This window comes from Poromitra crassiceps (genome assembly GCF_964638095.1).
Source record: "Poromitra crassiceps genome assembly, chromosome: 9".
Classification (NCBI taxonomy): domain Eukaryota; kingdom Metazoa; phylum Chordata; class Actinopteri; order Beryciformes; family Melamphaidae; genus Poromitra; species Poromitra crassiceps.
In genome coordinates, this window is record NC_139630.1 from 49,527,691 (window position 1) to 49,547,263 (window position 19,573).

Below are 19,573 nucleotides of genomic sequence, written 5' to 3' on the forward strand. Positions count from 1 at the left end.
TCGACACAAAACAAGACAGTAAGCACACACAAACACTCATTAAAACATGACATAATCGTACAGATATGGCTTAGCCTGCAAAGTACTAAGATACTAGCAACATATTAACATTAGGAGTTATGGATTGGTAAATAGGATGTGGGACACACATGTGGCATGTTAAGATAAACAACAACATGGCCCCAGGATTAACACACACACCCGAGAAATAGGGATGCAGAACCTTGCACCCAAAGCCTTATGGTAAAAGAAGCTGCATATTAATCGCTTCTCGTGAGTAGCATGATTTTCCAATGAGCAAAATCTAAAAGTAGATTCTATAATGGAGTTTCTCGAAAAGGAAAGGACAAATTGAGAAGCACAGAGCTCCTCCTAAATGAGGTGAAAAGGACGTCACATGGCTCCTTGAGGCTGAAGCTAAATGGGATAGGAGAGCGAATGAGGACACTTGCTGTGCAGAAGTGAATGAGGAAAGAAAGAGCAGAGAACTACAGGGCTCTGATCAACACTGTGGACCTGCATGCATCACTGTCTGCCTTCTTTCAGCCCATTCTGAAGGGCTCAGAACAACACTGTTGCTAAGTTCATTCTCCACCAGTTAGCTCTCCGATCCTCTCAACTCATGTTGGAAGAGGCAACACTCCATAGAGAGGAAGGAAGGAAAGAAGCAAGGCAGGACGGATGCTTGTCCAGAGTGTTGGTACAGGTCTATGGACAGTAGAGGGCAACATTGAGCCCCATAGTGATCCATACCTAGCTCCAGGTTGAAGTTGTCGGGCAGCCCTGATATAGTCTTTCTGCGTTTGACCTTCTTGGGCCGGCGGGACACGGTGTCAGTGTTAATGAGGGAGCGCCGGATGCTCGCCTGGCGGTCAAACACTGCCCCTGGTGGCCGGGAGGGCGAGAGCAAGGCAGGCGGACACACACAGGCAAACAATACAGCAGCCGGTTAGTGGGAGGAACAAACTCAAACGTGCCAAAAGTGTTGTTGTTTTTTTGTATTGTGAAAACATGCAATGTCAACAGGGCAGGAAACTAACTTTGTCAACCACCACCAGCCACTTTCACTATTCTACCAGGCAGCTCATTATCATTTACCATCATCATATTTAGAAAGCATTGTCAGTGGCTCCCAACAAAGCAGCTGACCAACGAGCCACCGTGGAATATTTGGCAACTGCTGGCCGATGGCTGGTGTTAATTTCCCACCCTGAATGTGAGTGATTGAGGTGCAAACACACATATTATATGGATGAGTACATGCACACACATGCATAGGAAAGATATCAGTTGAAGCATGCACACTCACACACACACACACACACACACACACACACACACACACACACACACACACACTCCCTGAAGGCAGTGTGATCTCTCTGTCTCACTAGGAAGTGCTGTTTGTGCTATCTGGCCAGCTGGTGACAGCCTCCAGGCTTTGAGGAAATGGGAACCGGTACGAGGGCAGATAGTGTCTATCACAGTGCCTCTCAGCCTGACAGAGAAGTCCCTGATCTCTCTCTCTCTCGCTCTCTCTCTCTCTCAGTAATGTCAAGTGACAGCAGATGAAGTTAACAGTGATTCACGTGGTGCGGGAACACATTAACAACTCATTAGTGTCTAAAGGAGGGCGAGCTCGCAGTGAGCCGACACACTATTCACGTGTTTTTATACTGCAGTTTGTGCGTTTGTTCATCTCATTCCCGTTTAAGAGAAGATGTGCTCTGGTAGATGCGATGTGAGTGTATGTCTCTCACTGATTGAATCAGCAGACAAGCTCAAATGTTCAAAAGGCTTACATTTTAAATTTAAAACTGCAGAATGAGGTGTGTATATATTTGTGTGTGTGTGTGTGTGTGTGTGTGTGTGTGTGTGTGTGTGTGTGTGTGTGTGTTTGTTTGTGTACCAGCAGTGGGTTTCCAAAGTGACTCATGAGAGCTGAAATATGTGCTAGCAAGCAAGGGAATTGCACCAGCGTGGCGTGTGTGCTGCTACGTGTTCATCTGTCAAACACCCTGTGGTTTGACATACGTTCACTGAAAAGCCTTGACCTTTGGCTACGCTGTCGAACAATTTTCACACATGCTCACTCGCACGCACACACACACGCACACGTGCGCACACACACACACACACGGACGCGCGCGCGCATACACACACACACACACACACACACACACACACACACACACACACACGAAGGGAGGTGAAGGTCAGCTACCAAGAGGTTTGATGGAGGGGGAGAAAACAGAGCGAGGTGAAGGAGACGAGACAGATGCACTCGACTGACAGATAGTTTGGTTCACTGTGGATGTCTGGACACAGTAATTGACTGTTCGTGTGTCTGGACACAGTAATTGACTGCTCGTGTGTCTGCACACGGTAATTGACTGGTCATGTATCCAGTCAACCACAGGCGGTTGGTTAACACAGAAATGAAAAGAAGGTGTGATTGGGGGTGAGAGTGTAATAGTGCAGCGTAGACACTAGGGGTGGATGAGGCCTGAGTGGCCTCAACGTAGGATGATCCTACTAAGTCGCTATAGTATGTATGGGACTAGGAGACTAGGATGTAACCAATGAGATGTTTGCTTTTATGCACTAGTCACTACCAACACTGATGGGGATTGGTCGAGAGATGGTTTTGGACAAAATGGTCCATGGATGAGTGTGGTAGCTGGGGGGGGGGCGTGGCCTACCTGTGACGTTGATGGGGACGATGTCGGTGGGCACGGCCTGGGCCGCCTGCCTCATGCGCTCCTCCGGGGTGGGGAGGGGTGTGGCCTTGGCCCTGGTCCACACCACCTGTCTGTCGGCCTCCTCCCCCTCCCCCTCCTGGGGGGTTTGAAGCCTCAGGGAGAGCTGGGACCTGTTGTCCTCCACTGATGAAGCCATGGACTGCGAGGAGAGAGGGAAGAGAGGTTAGAGAGATGAAAGAGGAGACGGGAGGGGAGGGAAACAGGGGAAGGAAAGAGAGAGAGAAGGATGTGGGAAGGAGAGAAGGGAGGCGACATACAGGAAGAGGAGAGATGAGAGAAGCGAGAGAGGAAGGCATAGAGGGAGAGAGACAGTGAGAGAGAGTGAGGGGGTGAGAGAGAGAGAGAGTAAACAGCATGTGGGGTAATGAAAAGTCATAGAAAACACAATTGATCATGTTGGGAGGGAGCACAGAAATGATGAGTAAGGAAAAATGTCAAGATTAAAATGGAGAAAATGAGAGTTGAGAATGGTAGGCTTTAGGCAGAATTGAATAAAACTGTGTGTGTGTGTGTGTGTGTGTGTGTGTGTGTGTGTGTGTGTGTGTGTGTGTGAGTGTGTATATCTTTGCATCTCTTCAAACTCACTAACCCTCTCTACACACTTGGTGCTGTAAACATGTTTCATGATCAAGTCAAACCCAAATGGACTCACCCAGATAACCCCCCCCCCACACACACACACACACACCAGAGGTTGGGAGATGGCAGGATAAAGGAAAGAGAGAGCAATCAGACAGAAGCAGTCGAGCATTAAACTGTGTTCACACACTTAACACTTCTCCATGCTGGCATATATTCACTGCAGTGCCAGGAGAAAGGCAAGAGCCAAACTTCCTTCTGCTCTACCTCGACCAGATGTAGATGTGTTTAACTACAGTTTAACACCGAAGTCTCCTAAATCCATTCTAATTCTAACGATATAATATTTTTGTTTTGGAAAACTTCCAACACCCAAAGACAAGATGATAGATGGAAAAATGTAACTAACTGTACATCTGTTAATATCAGAGCACTTTTTCAAGGACGAGTTGAATCAAAAGAGATGAAATCACAGTTTTCCATGTGACAGGCCAGAATGCACACAAAACAGTTTCTGCATTGAGAAGGAAGCAAAGAGGAAGGAAAGACACATGGCAAACGTTTCTGCATTCAAGCAATCGTCAATGTCCATTTGAGTCTATGGTATGAATTCTGCACTGACGGTACGCAGCACCAATTTCAATCCAGAGCACGGTGAGCACTAATCAACTTCAATGATCCAGATAACAGATCCATTCCATTTGCCTTGCATCACCCTGAGCGCTCGCTTGGAACGACTTGAGGAGAAGGAGGAAAAAAACAAGGCTCTCTGGAGGGAAACCTTTGTTCTTCAGAGGTTCCAAAATATACTGGCACAAAGTTATGAAATGTTCCAGAATCTACCAAACGTCATTCCCTATTTCCAACAAGCTCATCCTGGCATTCCCAGCCATCAGAACGACTATTGGCTAGCTATTGGTACATTCATCCAGATCGTGGATAGATAGATAGATGGATGGATAGATGGATAGATGGATAGATGGATAGATGGATAGATGGATAGATGGATAGATGGATAGATGGATAGATGGATAGATGGATGGATAGATGGATGGATAGATAGATAGATGGATGGATAGATGGATGGATAGATGGATGGATAGATAGATAGATAGATGGATGGATAGATGGATAGATGGATAGATGGATAGATGGATAGATGGATAGATGGATAGATAGATAGATAGATAGATAGATAGATGGATGGATAGATGGATGGATAGATGGATGGATAGATAGATAGATAGATGGATGGATAGATGGATGGATAGATGGATGGATAGATGGGTGGGTGGGAGTAGGCAACAGCAACGTGAGAGAGAGAAGAACGATATAACAAGGGAGGGTGGAGGGAAAGATCCCCAGCAATAGAGAGCAGAGTTTGCTGTTTACCACCATTGTGGCTCAAACAGGAGGCCAGTTTCTCCTTTTGAAGCTGCTGTCAGCCAAAGTTAGGCTCACTGGAGAGGGGCAAGGGACCAACAATAGATAGAAGAGGAGAGATAGGCGGTAGGGAGGGTGAGGAAAATAGATAGAGAGATTGGGGGTGGGGGGTGGGGGGCAGTTTAGAAAGTGAAAGGCAACAACAGCATGTTATGAAGGTTAAGGGTCAAAGCAGGCATGGTGGCATCAGGGGGCTCAGGGGGACAATGGAGACGCTCAACTGACAGTGAAAGACCCCCTTCATAAAGAAAGACCACCCCCGACCCTTTCCGGACCCCCTCTTATCACGTGTGTGACATGGATAAATAAAATGGATATATAAACTAGGAGTGAGGAGGACAGGAATGGAGAGGAGATAAGGAGGTTTGTATTCAGAGCCTATGAATTGTGGTAATTATGGTATGTTTGGTATTTATAAATTAATGGCAAGAGTATGGTAAGAAATCCTCCTGTATGTATATTCAGTGTTTATGAATTTAGCACATTAATATATACTGTATATAAGTCTACGTGAATAAGATTGAATCTGGTATATAATGTATTCTACAACGGCATGAGTGAATACTGGATTCTGATTGGCTAGCAACAGTGGTAAATACGCCAACAATCTACAGTTCGGCTCCAACCGCAGTATCACTCCGCTCCCTGATGCTGACTCCGTTCCCTGTGCTGACTCCGCCCACTGTTCGCCTGTCAGTCTGCAAATCTTCAACAAGGAAATGGCCGATCTCTAACACAAGGAAATGTCCGATTTCGTAGTAACGTTTGATTTACTGGGTGGATTGAGTTTTGAGCAGTGGTTAGATGAAGATGAAGGTGAAGTGAACAAAGAACGACATGGTGAAATTGGGGAGAGAGAACTGGCTGAGCTTGAGTTGTCACGAGTTCGGACTAGCGGGAGGTCGGACTAGCGGGAGGTCGGACTAGCGCCCGGACCCCGAACCTGGGACTGTCAAACAAACAAACGCCCTCTGCCGTCACCAGATATCAACACACCACCACCAAAACGGGCTGCTTTAGATAACTGTTTAAATAACTGTACTTTTACAGGCAATGTATCAATAACTGTGAATCCCGTTAAGGAATAGGTTAGTTGTTTTTTGGCTCAAAGGCAACTAAATGTTTAGTGCAATCATTGATCTTGTGTATGGAACTATATTCTGTGGCGGAAGGATAAATGTATTCTGAAACCAGTAATGATTATAAATAAATGAATTGGATGTTACAATTGTGTATTTTTTATATTATTTGGTAGCCGTTGTAGAAAACAAATTTAACACTCGAGGTCGGGGGTTGTGGGCACATTTACCACTGGTACAGGGTTTATAGCACTCGGCTTCGCCTCGTGCCACAACCCTGTACCAGTGGTAAATGTGCCCACAACCCCCTCCCTCTCATGTTAAATTTGTTAAATAATATGTTTGAGAGAAAGTGTATCGTCGGCTATACTTTTCTGATGTTAATAGCACTTTTGTGTAAGTGACTTATGGGTTCTTCTTTTATCTTCCTGTCAACCATTTTATGTGAAGCACTTTGAATTGCCTCTGTGTATGAAATGTGCTATACAAATAAACTTGACTTGACTTGTCATGTGATTATGTTATGTATGTGTGTGTGTGTGTGTGTGTGTGTGTGTGTGTGTGTGTGTGTGTGTGTGTGTGTGGACTCTAGGAAGAGTAGCTGATGCTCTGCATCAGATAATTGGGATCCCAATACAATCCTAAATGGGCAGAAGAGACAGGAGGAGAGGAAGAGTGCAATGTTGAGGAGAGGAAAGGAGAGAGGAGATGAGGAGGACAGAGGAATGGATGCATATTGGCTGTCAAGCCATTTTACACTCCACTTCACACTGTCTGCTCTGCCATACAAAACAGCAATAAATCACGATTTATGTCTCCATGTTTCTCTTTCTTCCCCTCTCCCTCTCTCCCCCATCTCTGCTTCTCTCTCTCTCTCTCTCAATGTATCACTCCTCTGGTATCAGTCTGTAACATTAGACAAACAACAGCCCCACCAAGAGTAGGGGAAATACAACAAGGCTCACTAAAGTGTTTATTCTCTACTAGCTCAAACGGTCCATCAGTCTGACAGGCCAGAGAGAGAGAGAGAGAGAGAGATGGAGCAGGGCTTCTACTCATATTACAATTCAAAACTCAATACAATTTTGGCCCGTGCTCAATATGGTGAAAGTTGATAGTGATGAGGAGGTATGATTGTTAAGTAGTTTTTGGTGGTTTTCAATGTGTCATCAAGGCCCAAAAGTCTACAGGTATTCATTCCAACCACAGCAAATTATTTCACAGATTTAACAGACCGTCAACCAGAGAGGAACTAATAAACTAGGATAGGATTACCAATAAATTAGTCTTTGGTTTGAATGAAAACTCAAATGAAAACTGCATACTCTTTGGGAACCACTGAACTACTAGACCATAGCTGACCTACAGCTAAGAAATTCACAGACTTTTCAAGACCTAGCAATTATCGGATACATTTGTAGGCAGGGAGACATGGACGAAGCTGAGAAGTAGCTGATGTAAAGAAAAGAGAGAGAGTGGAGGCTTGGCAAACAATGCATTTGCACTTCCAAACCACTGGAGGGCAGACTAATACTGGTTTAGTGGACTTGAATTGCCATGGTGCCAAATTGGCACTAGTCTGCAAGCAGTATCTGTCAGCCACTGTAAGTTAGCTAAGCTAAATCAATGGTTCTCAAAGTGGGGTTGTAGGGGGTCCCCAGAAAAAGGGGGATCATTTATTTTCACTATAATTCCATCAATAGTAACACAATGACAGAATGTATGGCTATTTTGTATTCTGTAATAAAACATCTAAAAGCAAAAACCGTATCAGATGGGGACCCTGGGACAAAGTCTTATCAAATGGGGCTCCACGGTCGAATTTGTGTCAGTTTAGGGGTCTTTGACATGAAACAGTTTGAGAACCACTGAGCTAAATGGTTAAAATCTTAGTGTATGTATGCATCTTGTGTTTATATTGCGTAGGGTACCTTCTTGTCATTGTCGTCTTCATCATCGTCCTGCAGGCTGCTGGTGGATTGTGCGGGGTCTGAGAAGATGGGGCCCTGGGAGTAGTACTGGGAGCTCCGGAAACCATCTTTCCTCAGCTTGTCACACTCTGGAGGACAGACAGACAAACAGACGGTTACAGGCTGGACAGGAGGTTTTCATAGTTATGATCCTTGTCTTAACAGGAGTTCCCCAAATTTCACATGTTAAGGACAGCCAAAAAGATATGCATTCGAACCACAAATCTCCATTTCTTTAAGTTTAATATAGAATTGTAATTCTGCACAGAGAATCCAACTGTAGGAACAAGAAGAAACACTGATTTTTGACTTTAGGGGGTCTTCTTAAGACCTCAACAAATATAATTTAAGGCCCAAAAAATGTCAAAAACAATTTATTTAATAGAAAATAGGATTGGGCGATATATATGGACAAAAAACAACAATCATATCTTGGTATTTTTAGGCTGAATGGCACGATATCTCAGTATTTTCTAGAAAGTGGGCTAAATGTTCAGTTGTATGTGAAAAGCCACACGTGAGATGTCATGTCACAAGCACTTTTTATTAAAACAAAGACTATTTGACCAAATACCTCCATATATCTATATTGTGACAATATTGTAGGGATGACTATTATTGGTGCTTTCACAAAATATTTATATTGAGATTTTTGATAAACACATGTTTGATAAACAACACTTAAGCCATATCACCAGGTAGATAGACTACTGGCCTACTCAAGTAGAAAGTATTATTATTTTGCTGTTCATTTAGCCTACCTCAGTGGAAGTAAACTAAATTGTACTTTGGTGAAAGTAAAAAGCACCACATTTAAAATGGAAAGCTAGAGTTTAGCCTACGTTTTAGAAACGTCAAGGGAACGTTGTTGTGTTGTGATGTTAGAAACGAGTTTGGAAAGACGGCACAAACAAAGTGAACCCCCCCCCCCCCCCCCCCCCCCCCGTGTTAAAAAAAAAAAAAAAAAAAAAAAAATGCGCTGCTGGCGTGCGATTATTCACGTCCGAAAACGTTAATTTTGACCCTCTGGTACGATAATTCAACATTTCCCACCTGTCAACACGGTCGACTTCACACTTGACTTGGCGAGTGTGTTGCGTTGTTGCTGGAGAGTGCAGCGCCGGATTTCGTGCATTTTGGAAACGCAGTAACGGCCGTTACACTGCACTAGTTCACATAAATACCGATGAGTGTAGTGTTTCTCGTCCTCAACCAATGCGATAGGCACCACTCCGTTTACATTATTGGTAAGTTAAACAGACAAACCACGACAGTTTCCTAACTTTCCTCCATTCCGAAGTCCCCTCCCCACATCATGTATAGATGCATCGTTACCTTGCATTCGCGAACGAAGTGGGAAGATGACTCCCGCAAATAGCGAACTTCTCTCTGCATGTTCTGCTGCAGACACGGTAAGCATCTTCGACCAAGTTTCCCTCAGCAGTCAGCACTCTTATCAAAACGAAAATAGGACCACACACTGTCCTCTCTTGTGTCCACTGTCTGTCGCTGTAAATCCACGCTAGAGGCCGCCCTCGCTCCACAGAACTGCACGTTTGTAGACGGGCTTCGATATTTGTTCTTTGCTGCACCGTTGTTCGTCCAATCAGTGCCGTCAACAATAACGTCTGTGGCCGTGATTGGGCAGACTTCGGTAAAAATCACTTCCGGGTGCCACTGCAGCAGTTAACTAGTATTATGAAATAAAGCTGTAAACGTTAATATCTCAAAAACTATACTGTCACAATTTTAAAATGTGTCTATATCTATCTATCTATCTAGATTCTATCTATATCATCAGCATATAAATGGGAGCTAGGGCTCTGTCTGTTTCTCTGTTTGTCCCACTGTGACATCATCAGTGATGTCATAAATCCCACTGTGACATAAATCCCACTGTGACATCATCAGTGATGTCATAAATCCCACTGTGACATCATCAGTGATGTCATAAATCCCACTGATGACATCATCAGTGATGTCATAAATCTCACATCATCAGTGATGCTGGTCTCATTGGCCGAGCTGCCGGCAAGGCCGTGCTGCGAATGTGAGCTGCAGGGCCAGCTCGGCGAGCCCACGTAGCGGGCGCGTAAGATCCCTAGTATCAGTATATAAATGGGAGCTGGGGCTCTGTGTCTCTGTCTGTCCCACTGAGGGTCCCATGATAAAGGCTGAAAAAGAATAACATAAACTGTGATTTGTGATACTGACCTTATTTGCATAATGTATCTGGCCCTATATATTATGCAAATGAGCAGGGGGGGCGGTGCACGCTCCTGGCTTGCGCAAATCCCTGCCTGCCCCACAATGCATTGCACGGCTGCCTCCAGTACACATGAATAGGAGCGTATATATATTTTTTGAAAGTGGATAAGCAGCTAGGCTGACCGTCCCTGCCCATTACAAGCGAACAATTCACTTGCAAACACCTTCACCCTGTTTAGCCCTGCCCCGCTGGTCTCTTGGTGCTGCAGCTTGATTGGCTATCTTGCTGTCTTTCCGTTTTGCATTGGTCTATTTTGAATTTGGCCCCTCCTCACGTCTTGTAGTTCATCATCTCCATGTCGCCAGGTATCCCAGCATGCTTTTTCAGCGATTCAGTCATCCAATACAAAGTGAATGAGGGCGGTGTTTTTGTCGCTTGTAATGGGCAGGTACTCTGAGAAATCTCCAGAGCGCTGCGTTCAGACATGACAGTTCTTTGACCAAACAAACATGAAACAAAGCCGTGTTGCATGCTCTGCCTGTGCACCTGTGTATGGGTACGGGCTGCCTGTGCACCTGTGTATGGGTACGGGCTGCCTGTGCACCTGTGTATGGGTACGGGTCCGGGAGACTGTTGCTAACTTTCTGTCATGCTGGACAGTAGCCTAATGAGTTTCTCAAAGCACAGTAATCAAACAGACAGACAGTGACACTGTACGTGACACTGTCGGTGTTCCGGTTTGAGGAACTATTAAAACCTGTGAAAGGACATTTGGAGCGCTGGCTTTTTCTCTCTTTAATGAACTGTACGTGACACCACATCAGCCTTAAAAACACCAGCTACAAATGTAATACCTACTGTACATCAGATTTATCATAAATGTAAGACAACTTAAGACCTTAATTTCCCTGATTTTAATTTAAGACTTTTTAAGGAGCCGCGGGAACCCTGCCGTTATATGACCTTTCACTGGGCCAAGTCAACTGAACAATGAAATGTCACGAACACTCATTTTAACATTGTCTGACTATTTACACACGTATACAAACACCATGCTGACCTCAAGGAATGTGTATTACTCACATTGTGCATTACACACAGGCGTTGACAAAGGAAGGTAGTGATGAGTGGAAAATGTATAGGACACACACACACACACACACACACACACACCCCGGGGGACTGTATTATCCATAGGAGCTGTGCAATTCTGCTCAACTGCAGATAGTAGAACATAGCATAGTGTGTGTGTGTGTGTGTGTGTGTGTGTGTGTGTGTGTACATGTGCCACATACTGTATGTGGCACATGACTGCAGTCCCTGCCAAGCACTGCTCACACTTCCTCTCATCAGCACCTGCTGTGATGGTGTGTGTGTGTGTGTGTGTGTGATTACATGTGTATGCCAATGTGTGTTAAAATAAGTGACCGTGTGTGTGTGTGTGTGTGTGTGTGTGTGTGTGTGTGTGTGTATAACAAGAGAGGGGGTATCAGTTCCAGTCTGTCACATACAGATGGCAGAACCGTCCCTCTTCTCCCTCTCCTCCACCACCCCCCCACCCCCCTCCCCCACTCTCAGTGGACATTTTCCACTTCATCTCTCTCTCCCTCTGCCAACAGCTACCAGGGAGTCCTTTGTCTGGTCTCACTAACTACATGTCAACTACCACTACTACTAACTTCCTGCACAGGAGGTAGAACAGACACTAGAGTTTTGTTTGCTTCTTCACTCATTTTATAGTCTCACGTGGTCAGACCCAACGTCTTACGTCAGCACGCTTCCAGCGACGGAGGGTCTGAATCACAAGTACAATTTCCGGGTTCCGCCGTCAGGAATCGTGTGGCGAAATCTGACTGGCTGGTCTGTTACAGAAGTCCCGCATGCCATCCGTGGTTGGTCAATTCATATGTCTGTCACGACTCACGCCTCTTTTTTTTTTGTCTTGGGGGCGGGCATTAACCACTTTTCAAGAGTTGTTTTTCCAGACGTAGATGTATCTATATGTATATGTATATATATATATACAGACATCTAACAAGCTGCTTACTGTAATATATATTTATATTTAACTAAAGCAGAGACTTAAATATAGCAGAGACTTAAATATAAAAAAAAGTAAACCCTCAGAGTGTCTATATATGTTAGTTACCTTAATACACCTCCCTCTCTGCTCTGTCAGTAGCCTATCAATATACCCTTCTCACGGGGGCCATTTTGTGTCAAAAAGGCAGGGTTAACACAGGTGCAAGCAAAACACTAATGAGGGTTTCAAACTTCCATGATTGGAATGTGGAAACCCTCATTAGTGTTTTGCTCGCACCCGTGTTTATTCTGCCTTTTCGACACCAAATGGCCCCCGTGAAAAGGGTCTATTCATAGGCACTCCCATTTCTTTGTATGTGCCGTATTCTATACAAATGTAAAAAATCTCCCTTACCAAGTCATGCATTCACACAACACAAAACAACAATGGCAATACTGCATCGTAATACATTACTGCAACACTGTAAACACCATAGGAAGGAGGGGGGCGGAGCAGCAACACTATATATTGTTTAAAGTGCAATGCAGGCCCCCTGGAGTGCTACAAGTGCACCTGAATTGTACAGTTAGTGTGTAAGATTAAGGGTGTTTAGAAGGCGGACAGCTTCAGGGTCTGTGCGGTATGTGTGCTCCTTCATCCCTGGCATGTATGCGTGTTACTGACGCACAATTAAACTCCTTTGTGGTGTGCCACATGTGTATCACTAGGTGTGCACGTCAAAGGCGGCGCCACACTTTCATGTCCCGTCTATCTCCATAGCTAATTACAGCCGTCTCTATGGTGCATGAATAATCCTGTCAGCTAACCGGGCCTAATGGACTGACACAGGTAGCTCCTGTCACAAGAAGATGGCAGGCGTGCTCGCTGCTCGCGGTGTGGAAGAGAGGCTTTACAATGCACTGGAGATGAGGATAATGAGGATGAGGATAATGAGGATGATGATAATGAGGATGATGACGGGGAGCAGAGCTGTTCAGATGAGTGCTGTTGTGTGATTGGGGATGGTTGATCAAAGAAGTAAGCATAGTGGTGCTTGTTGCTAGGCAGAACTGCAAAAAAGAGAGGAACGAGCAGGCTAGATGATACAAGATGAGCATGCTGCGGACAAATATAATATAATGATCAAGTGCGTGTGTGTGTGTGTGTGTGTGTGTGTGTGTGTGTGTGTGTGCGTGTGTCAGACTGACCTGGGACAATCAGTACTTGACCCAGGGCTTAGCTTTGGTCTTAACCTTCATGGACGACTACAATAGATGTCAGGTAAGTTGTCAATCACAGCAAAGTATGCTGACTTGAATTTCAAATACTTTCCTGCGAATATCTAAAAAAATTAGAAGTAACTAAGTACAAATACTTTGTTACTGTACTTATGTAGGATTTTATGGTATCTGTACTTTACCGAGTATTTATTTTTCTGACGACTTTTTACTTTTACTCTCTACATTTTAACACAAATATCTGTACTTTCTACACCTTACATTTTCAAAACAGGCTAGTTACTTTAGTTGTAATGCACGACAGACAAAAACAATGCTTTGTTGTTTTTTTAACTTTTACTTGAGTAAACAAGTTGAATCAGTACGTCTACTTTAACCAGTCTTTTTTTGACACAAGTAACTGTACTTCTAAGTAAAGAATGTGTGTACTTTTCCCATCTCTGATTATTGCCATGGTGAAAACCCACCTATTGTGAACCTACAGACTGGAATAAACCATAAAAGCTATATACTATACTATTGTGTGTACTACATGTGTGTCTACCACTATGCACTTACCACAGTTATCAGTGGGTGACATTGACTAAATAAATTGATGCACAGTTTCAGGATAATTAAAACCACTGTTACACAGCTCGCCTCATGCATTTCGACCTGTCGGCACGTTTTCTGGAACTCGTGAGTCGCCTGCCACCACCTCACCACTAAGGGCACGGTGAAACCCAGCCTGTGTGTATATTGTGTGTGTGTGTGTGCGCATCTGATTGGTTATTGATTGCTGTGGTTTGCTCTAAGTTCTGTGCTCCTGCTGGTTACATGTGCATGGGAGCTGGGGCTGAGCCTGGTTTAAACTCCTGATCATATCTTTACATTATACAGTCAGCTGTTACATCAAATACCTTGTGAAACACAGTTGCCTTTGTATATCCTTATATAAAAGAGAGTAAGTGGGTTTAGATCGGGTGACGTTTTGGTTACACGGCTTAGTGTATACAGGTTATAAAATACAAACCTAAATGTATCCCCAAAAAGTCTAGACTGTCGCTAATTCTGTAACCTCCACTCTCAGCTTCCTGGGAACAGACGAGGAGTGGAACTGGAACAACTAAAGCGCACAGCGTGACTGAACAGCAGCGCTGTCACTGGACACCTGTCGCTGTGGCTGGGGGGGCTTTCAGCAGGACCCCTGGGGCTGGGAGGTGATGACAGGATGTGAGCGACCTCAATAAAGCCCCCGACCCCCACCCCTCCCAGGTGGTGTGTGTGTGTGTGTGTGTGTGTGTGTGTGTGTGTGTGTGTGTGTGTGTGTGTGTGTGTGTGTGTGTACCTGGTGGCCACATCAATATTGCAGGACGTACCACCAGGGGGTTGCTTTGTGTGTTATATTTCATTGACAGTAGTAGTAGTAGTAGCAGCAGCAGCAGCAGCAGCAGTACAGTAACTGAACAAAGAGCTACAGGTTGTGTGTACGTGTGTGTGTGTCATTATCTTAAAGGAGGTGAGTCAATAACACACCGTAAGCATCGGGTTACATCCTCCATTGCCTCGCCCCTTCCCCATTTAACTGTCTCTCTCTCTCTCTCTCTCTCTCTCTCTCTCTCTCTCTCTCTCTCTCTCTCTCTCTCTCTCTCTTTCTCCCTTTATCTCTCTCTCTCTCTCTTTATCTGCTGGCACACAAGGCCAGCTAGCTGCATGTAAACAACAGGCCTTCACTGTGAATTACCCACCCACCCACACATACACATGCGCACACGCACGCACGCGCGCACACACACACACACACACACACACACACACAAACACACACACAGACACACCTCTCCAATACATTTCTCACACTCTGACTCTCAAGCCTTTATCTGTGGGAACTGGACAGAAACCCAGACTTTTACAGGAACTCCCGGTGAAACAGGTGCCAGACAGACAGTATTCCCTGGAATTCCGTCTTCCTATCCTGGGAACGTCGTGATATTAGAGGCCTGTCACTCTGTTGCGACTTGACTCCCTGTTTGTTTGACAACAAGCCTGTGTCCCTCCCTCACTCTAAACGTGATGAAACAAACAGGAGGAAGGATCTCACATGGGTGTGTTGTGCAGCTAAACACACACACACACACACACACACACACACACACACACACAGCAGGCTTTTCACAGCATCGACAGACAAATGTGAACCTTCGTGTGCATATCAAGCAACATGAGCAAGATTTGTCAGTGTTTGTATTTTTGTTGAATAGCTGATTTGAAGGCCAATAATTGAGTTGCTATTAGAGTAAAAGAACACACCAATATAGCAACAGCCACGCTTGATGTTTAACTCTTGACTGGTGAACAAAAAGGTGATGATCACATTTCCATTTAGACCATTTTCATATTCAAATCTTTTTGGAAAACACAACTCTGGAAAACACTACTTTTGATTGAATTCCATGACTGTGTTGAGTGCTGAATCTATGAGCAAGCATGAAGGTCATGTTTGTACATATATTCTCTGCTCCCTGAGTATATGAGTTGCCAAATCACATAGTTCTCCTATATACATTCTCTCTCAAAAGAATCAGAGCAGGGTGGGAAATTATCACCACCAGCTCAAACACAATTGACTTTCTTACAGCTGATAGGTACCTGTAACTTTAACATGTAAAAATCTATTCTTTTTTTAAAGTTGTTAACAAATCATATTTGGCTTGTGAAATTCAATGGCCATAAAGTGATGTCTAAGGAATGAAAGTTTCCTGCCCTGAGTTATAGCCATGATTTCTCCATGTTTCATGTGTTTCTGAAGGCATATTTCCCCGTGTGTCAGTAAAGGTTTACTGGACAGTGATGGATCTGAACCCACAAGTATGGCACGCCTCTTAACCCGCTTTCTCCCAAAGGAAGGACTCCCCCCCCCTCCCCCCCCTGAACCCTGAGTGTGCCTGTGGTCCCGCTGTGTCACATGCAGCTTCCTCCTGAGTGGTCCTTACCTCGCAGGGCGGTCTTGAGGTTGACTTTGGCCTGGCGGTGGAGGTCTTCTACGCAGGGCGGCCTGCTGCCTGGTAGGAAGACGTTCTCCTGCTGGTGCCACGGGGCTGTGTAGTGCACCGTCCACTTGCTCTCCTCATCCAGGTTAGACACCGCTGCAGACAGACACACACACACATCCAGGTTAGACACCGCTGCAGACAGACACACACAGCAGCTTAGAAGCTTGTTTGACCCTTGTATATTTCAGGCATAGATGAAATACATCATCATCACGGTTGGCCATGTGCTACTGTTGCACCAAGGTACCAAGATCAACTCTTTCGATGAAATAAACAATAGATAGTAGATTGGAAATGTTCCTCTGGAAGTATTCTTGGCCCGTGGAAGATGTGTTTTTATTTGCTGGGGGAAGAGGAAGGGGGAGGAGAGGTGCTTGGTACCAAGGTGTCAGTGTCCACACCGCTAACGTAACACGTATCTGAGACGTCACACAGAAGACACACGCCTCCGAGGGGAGGGGGAAGGAAGAGGGGAAAAGGGGTGTGGAGGAGTCAAAGTGGAGGGAAAAGCTGACCAACCAATATCCAACTCAATCAACTGAAACGGGCTATTCCACATTCACACACACACTGCTCTAATATATAAAACCACATGAAGACAATGGTATCAAGCAAGTCCTCTGTTGGACCAGTTTGTCACTCTGTCATTTGTCCAACAAACACCACCTGTTCATTGGGCTAAACTTCTCGCAAGATCTCAGTACAGACAGACAGTAGCATCTGAGGTCATGTAAACACAACTGGTCAACTGCCGTGAAATCAAACCATTTCTACCTCGTCCTCGAGGTCTGGTTTCTTTTCTAAGCACTGCTCTCTAACATGATCTAAATACTGTCACCACTGCACTGAGCCTCCTATGGTTGCGCTTGTAATGTTGGTGATCCAGGACCTGAAGCTTCTTCTCCTGTTGCAATCATAAAAGTCAGTAGTCACCAACAAAAGTGTCAGCTAAATGCCAACTGTTAATGTCAATTAAATAAACACTTCCCCCAAAAATGTGGCTTACCAAGAGAGCGTATCCAGGCCAAAGTAGGCGATCGTGGATGAAGGACTATCTCCATTAAAACAGCCACACATGAGTCAAGCCTGCTAGTGTCCTTGTGCTCCAAACCAACACAACTGCTCCATCTGACCAGCAGCACAACGGCCGGACGCAGGCTGCAGGAAGCCAGGAGGAAGGGGGCGGGGTGAGGAAGGGGCTGGCAGTGTGTGTCTGTGTGGGCTGTTTGTGTGTGAGTGCTCTCTCACAGGTGCAAATGAGCCATGCATAGGAGTGTGTGTGTGTGTGTGTGTGTGTGTGTGTGTGTGTGTGTGTGTGTGTGTGTGTGTGTGTGTGTGTGTGTGTGTGTGTGTGTGTGTGTGTGTGTGTGTGTGTGTGTGTGTGTGTGTGTGTGTGTGTGTGTGTGTGTGTGTGTCTCGGGGGAGGACTGAGGGTGTCTGTGCGGTGGGGGGACCCCCAAGTGCAAATGAGACATCAAGAGAAAGTGTGAGACGTTGTGTTAAGTGCTTTGACATACAGGTAACAACTGACAGTACGAAGGCTAGTTTGTGTGTCTTCTCTATCCTCAAAACCCAAACTAAAAAAACAAAGATGGCAGCCAGTGAAGTAAACGCTGGGTTGTTGAATAAATGAATGTACACAGGTGAAAGAGGACACTGTGAAGTACTGTCCACTGTAACGGTGCCTAGCCTAGCGTCTGTCTCTGCAGCTCCTGTAGTAGGAGGGGCTTGGGGAATGGATGGCCGTTAACTGCCTCTGCAGGAGAAGAGAGGAGCCTTTGTCTTCATTCATGTCCTCTCTCTCGTCTCTCACGTTTACTAAACACTGTCACACCTCATTATTCCTTCACACCTCTACTTCTCGTGCTACCTACAGCAGACAGCCGCCCTAGGCTCACTTGCTCATCACTGATGATGTCACAACTTCGCATCACATGATGACATCACAATTGCTCTTATGACATCACTGATGACATCACTTCCAGTTGAGTGACATCACTTTTGGGACAGAATTGAAACAAACACAGATATTGCCCTAAGCCCCTTTTATATAGATAGGTAGGTAGGTAGGTACTAGATAGATAGATAGATAGATAGATATACAGTAGATCGATCGATCGATCTAGATTTTAAATCCCATCCAAGTGGTAGTCCAAGCTGATTAAAAAAAGAAGTGCACAGAATCATTTGCAAGTACTAGTTGGCCCTGGTCTGACCAAGACACACACCACATTGCTGGAGAGGCCAGAACCACTGGCTGCTACTGGATACTGTGTGTGTAGGCAGAACCACTGGCTGCTACTGGATACTGTGTGTGTAGTAGGCAGGTGCCAAACCATCTCATTAAACATGCTGTGTTGGATCAAAATAACCGATCAAATACATCAAGAGGCACAACTCCCCTGACCACAAGCAGGGGGCGTGGTGGGACACACATGCACGTGCATACCACAAAACACACTTTCCATGCAAACAGTTCAACTGCAGTGGCAGTGTTCAATCTGAAGGTTAGACAAGACGTCTGACTGACTTGTTAGCTGGTTCAAATCTGGGCCAGCCGGGGACAGGAATGCATAGCACTGTCCTCTCCCTGACTACCGGCCACAAAATGCCCTTGAGCAAGTCGATGAACCGCCAAACGCTGCTGTCCAGCTGCTCAGCAGCCTGCAGTGATAGATGATGGTTGTCCTGGGCTGCAGCTCCCAGATGTGTGTGAATAACCATTATTCCTCTACTCTCTGAGGCCATTGCTGTGTGTGAGACTATAGTCTTAGTCACTAGTCAGCGTGCCTGACATAATGTCATGTAATTTAATGTAATGTAATGTGCCTGCCTGGTTTAATAAGGGTTGAAAATACTCTACCTCTATAAAAAAAAACTTTTTCTTGTTTTGTGTGTCTCTCACACACATTGAGCACAGGTAGCCTCCCCTCCCCCACCCTCCTCAGACTATGGGGTTGAAAAGGCCCCAGTCAAAGGCTATAGGCAGACCAAGGACATGGGGACTATGGACACAAAGCCTGCATTGTCCCCTAGCATCAGTCCCCACATCAGGCCTTTCACACTACCACAATACCCCCTAGCCCCTCAGCATGCACGCACGCACGCACACACGCGCACACGCATGCACGCACGCACGCACACACACACACACAATGTCCACTTGGGACTATGGCGCGAACGTCTTTCAGAAGTCTACTAATCCCTCCATCCATTGCCTAGTCCAGCTCTTCTTACG

At 45.3% G+C, this 19,573-nt stretch overlaps 1 protein-coding gene across 1 annotated transcript in view; it reads right to left on the bottom strand.

Annotated features, from left to right (window-relative positions):
• Window positions 1–19,573, bottom strand: part of nhsl1b (NHS-like 1b) — a gene marked incomplete at its 5' end in the record, with an annotated part of 181,063 nt that overhangs the window by 17,365 nt on the left and 144,125 nt on the right. The window contains 4 exons of the mRNA XM_083643517.1: window positions 754–885; window positions 2,703–2,901; window positions 7,795–7,922; window positions 16,276–16,428. Of these exons, the coding sequence (XP_083499643.1) occupies window positions 754–885; window positions 2,703–2,901; window positions 7,795–7,922; window positions 16,276–16,428 (612 nt within the window). The remainder of the gene's footprint in view (window positions 1–753; window positions 886–2,702; window positions 2,902–7,794; window positions 7,923–16,275; window positions 16,429–19,573) is intronic.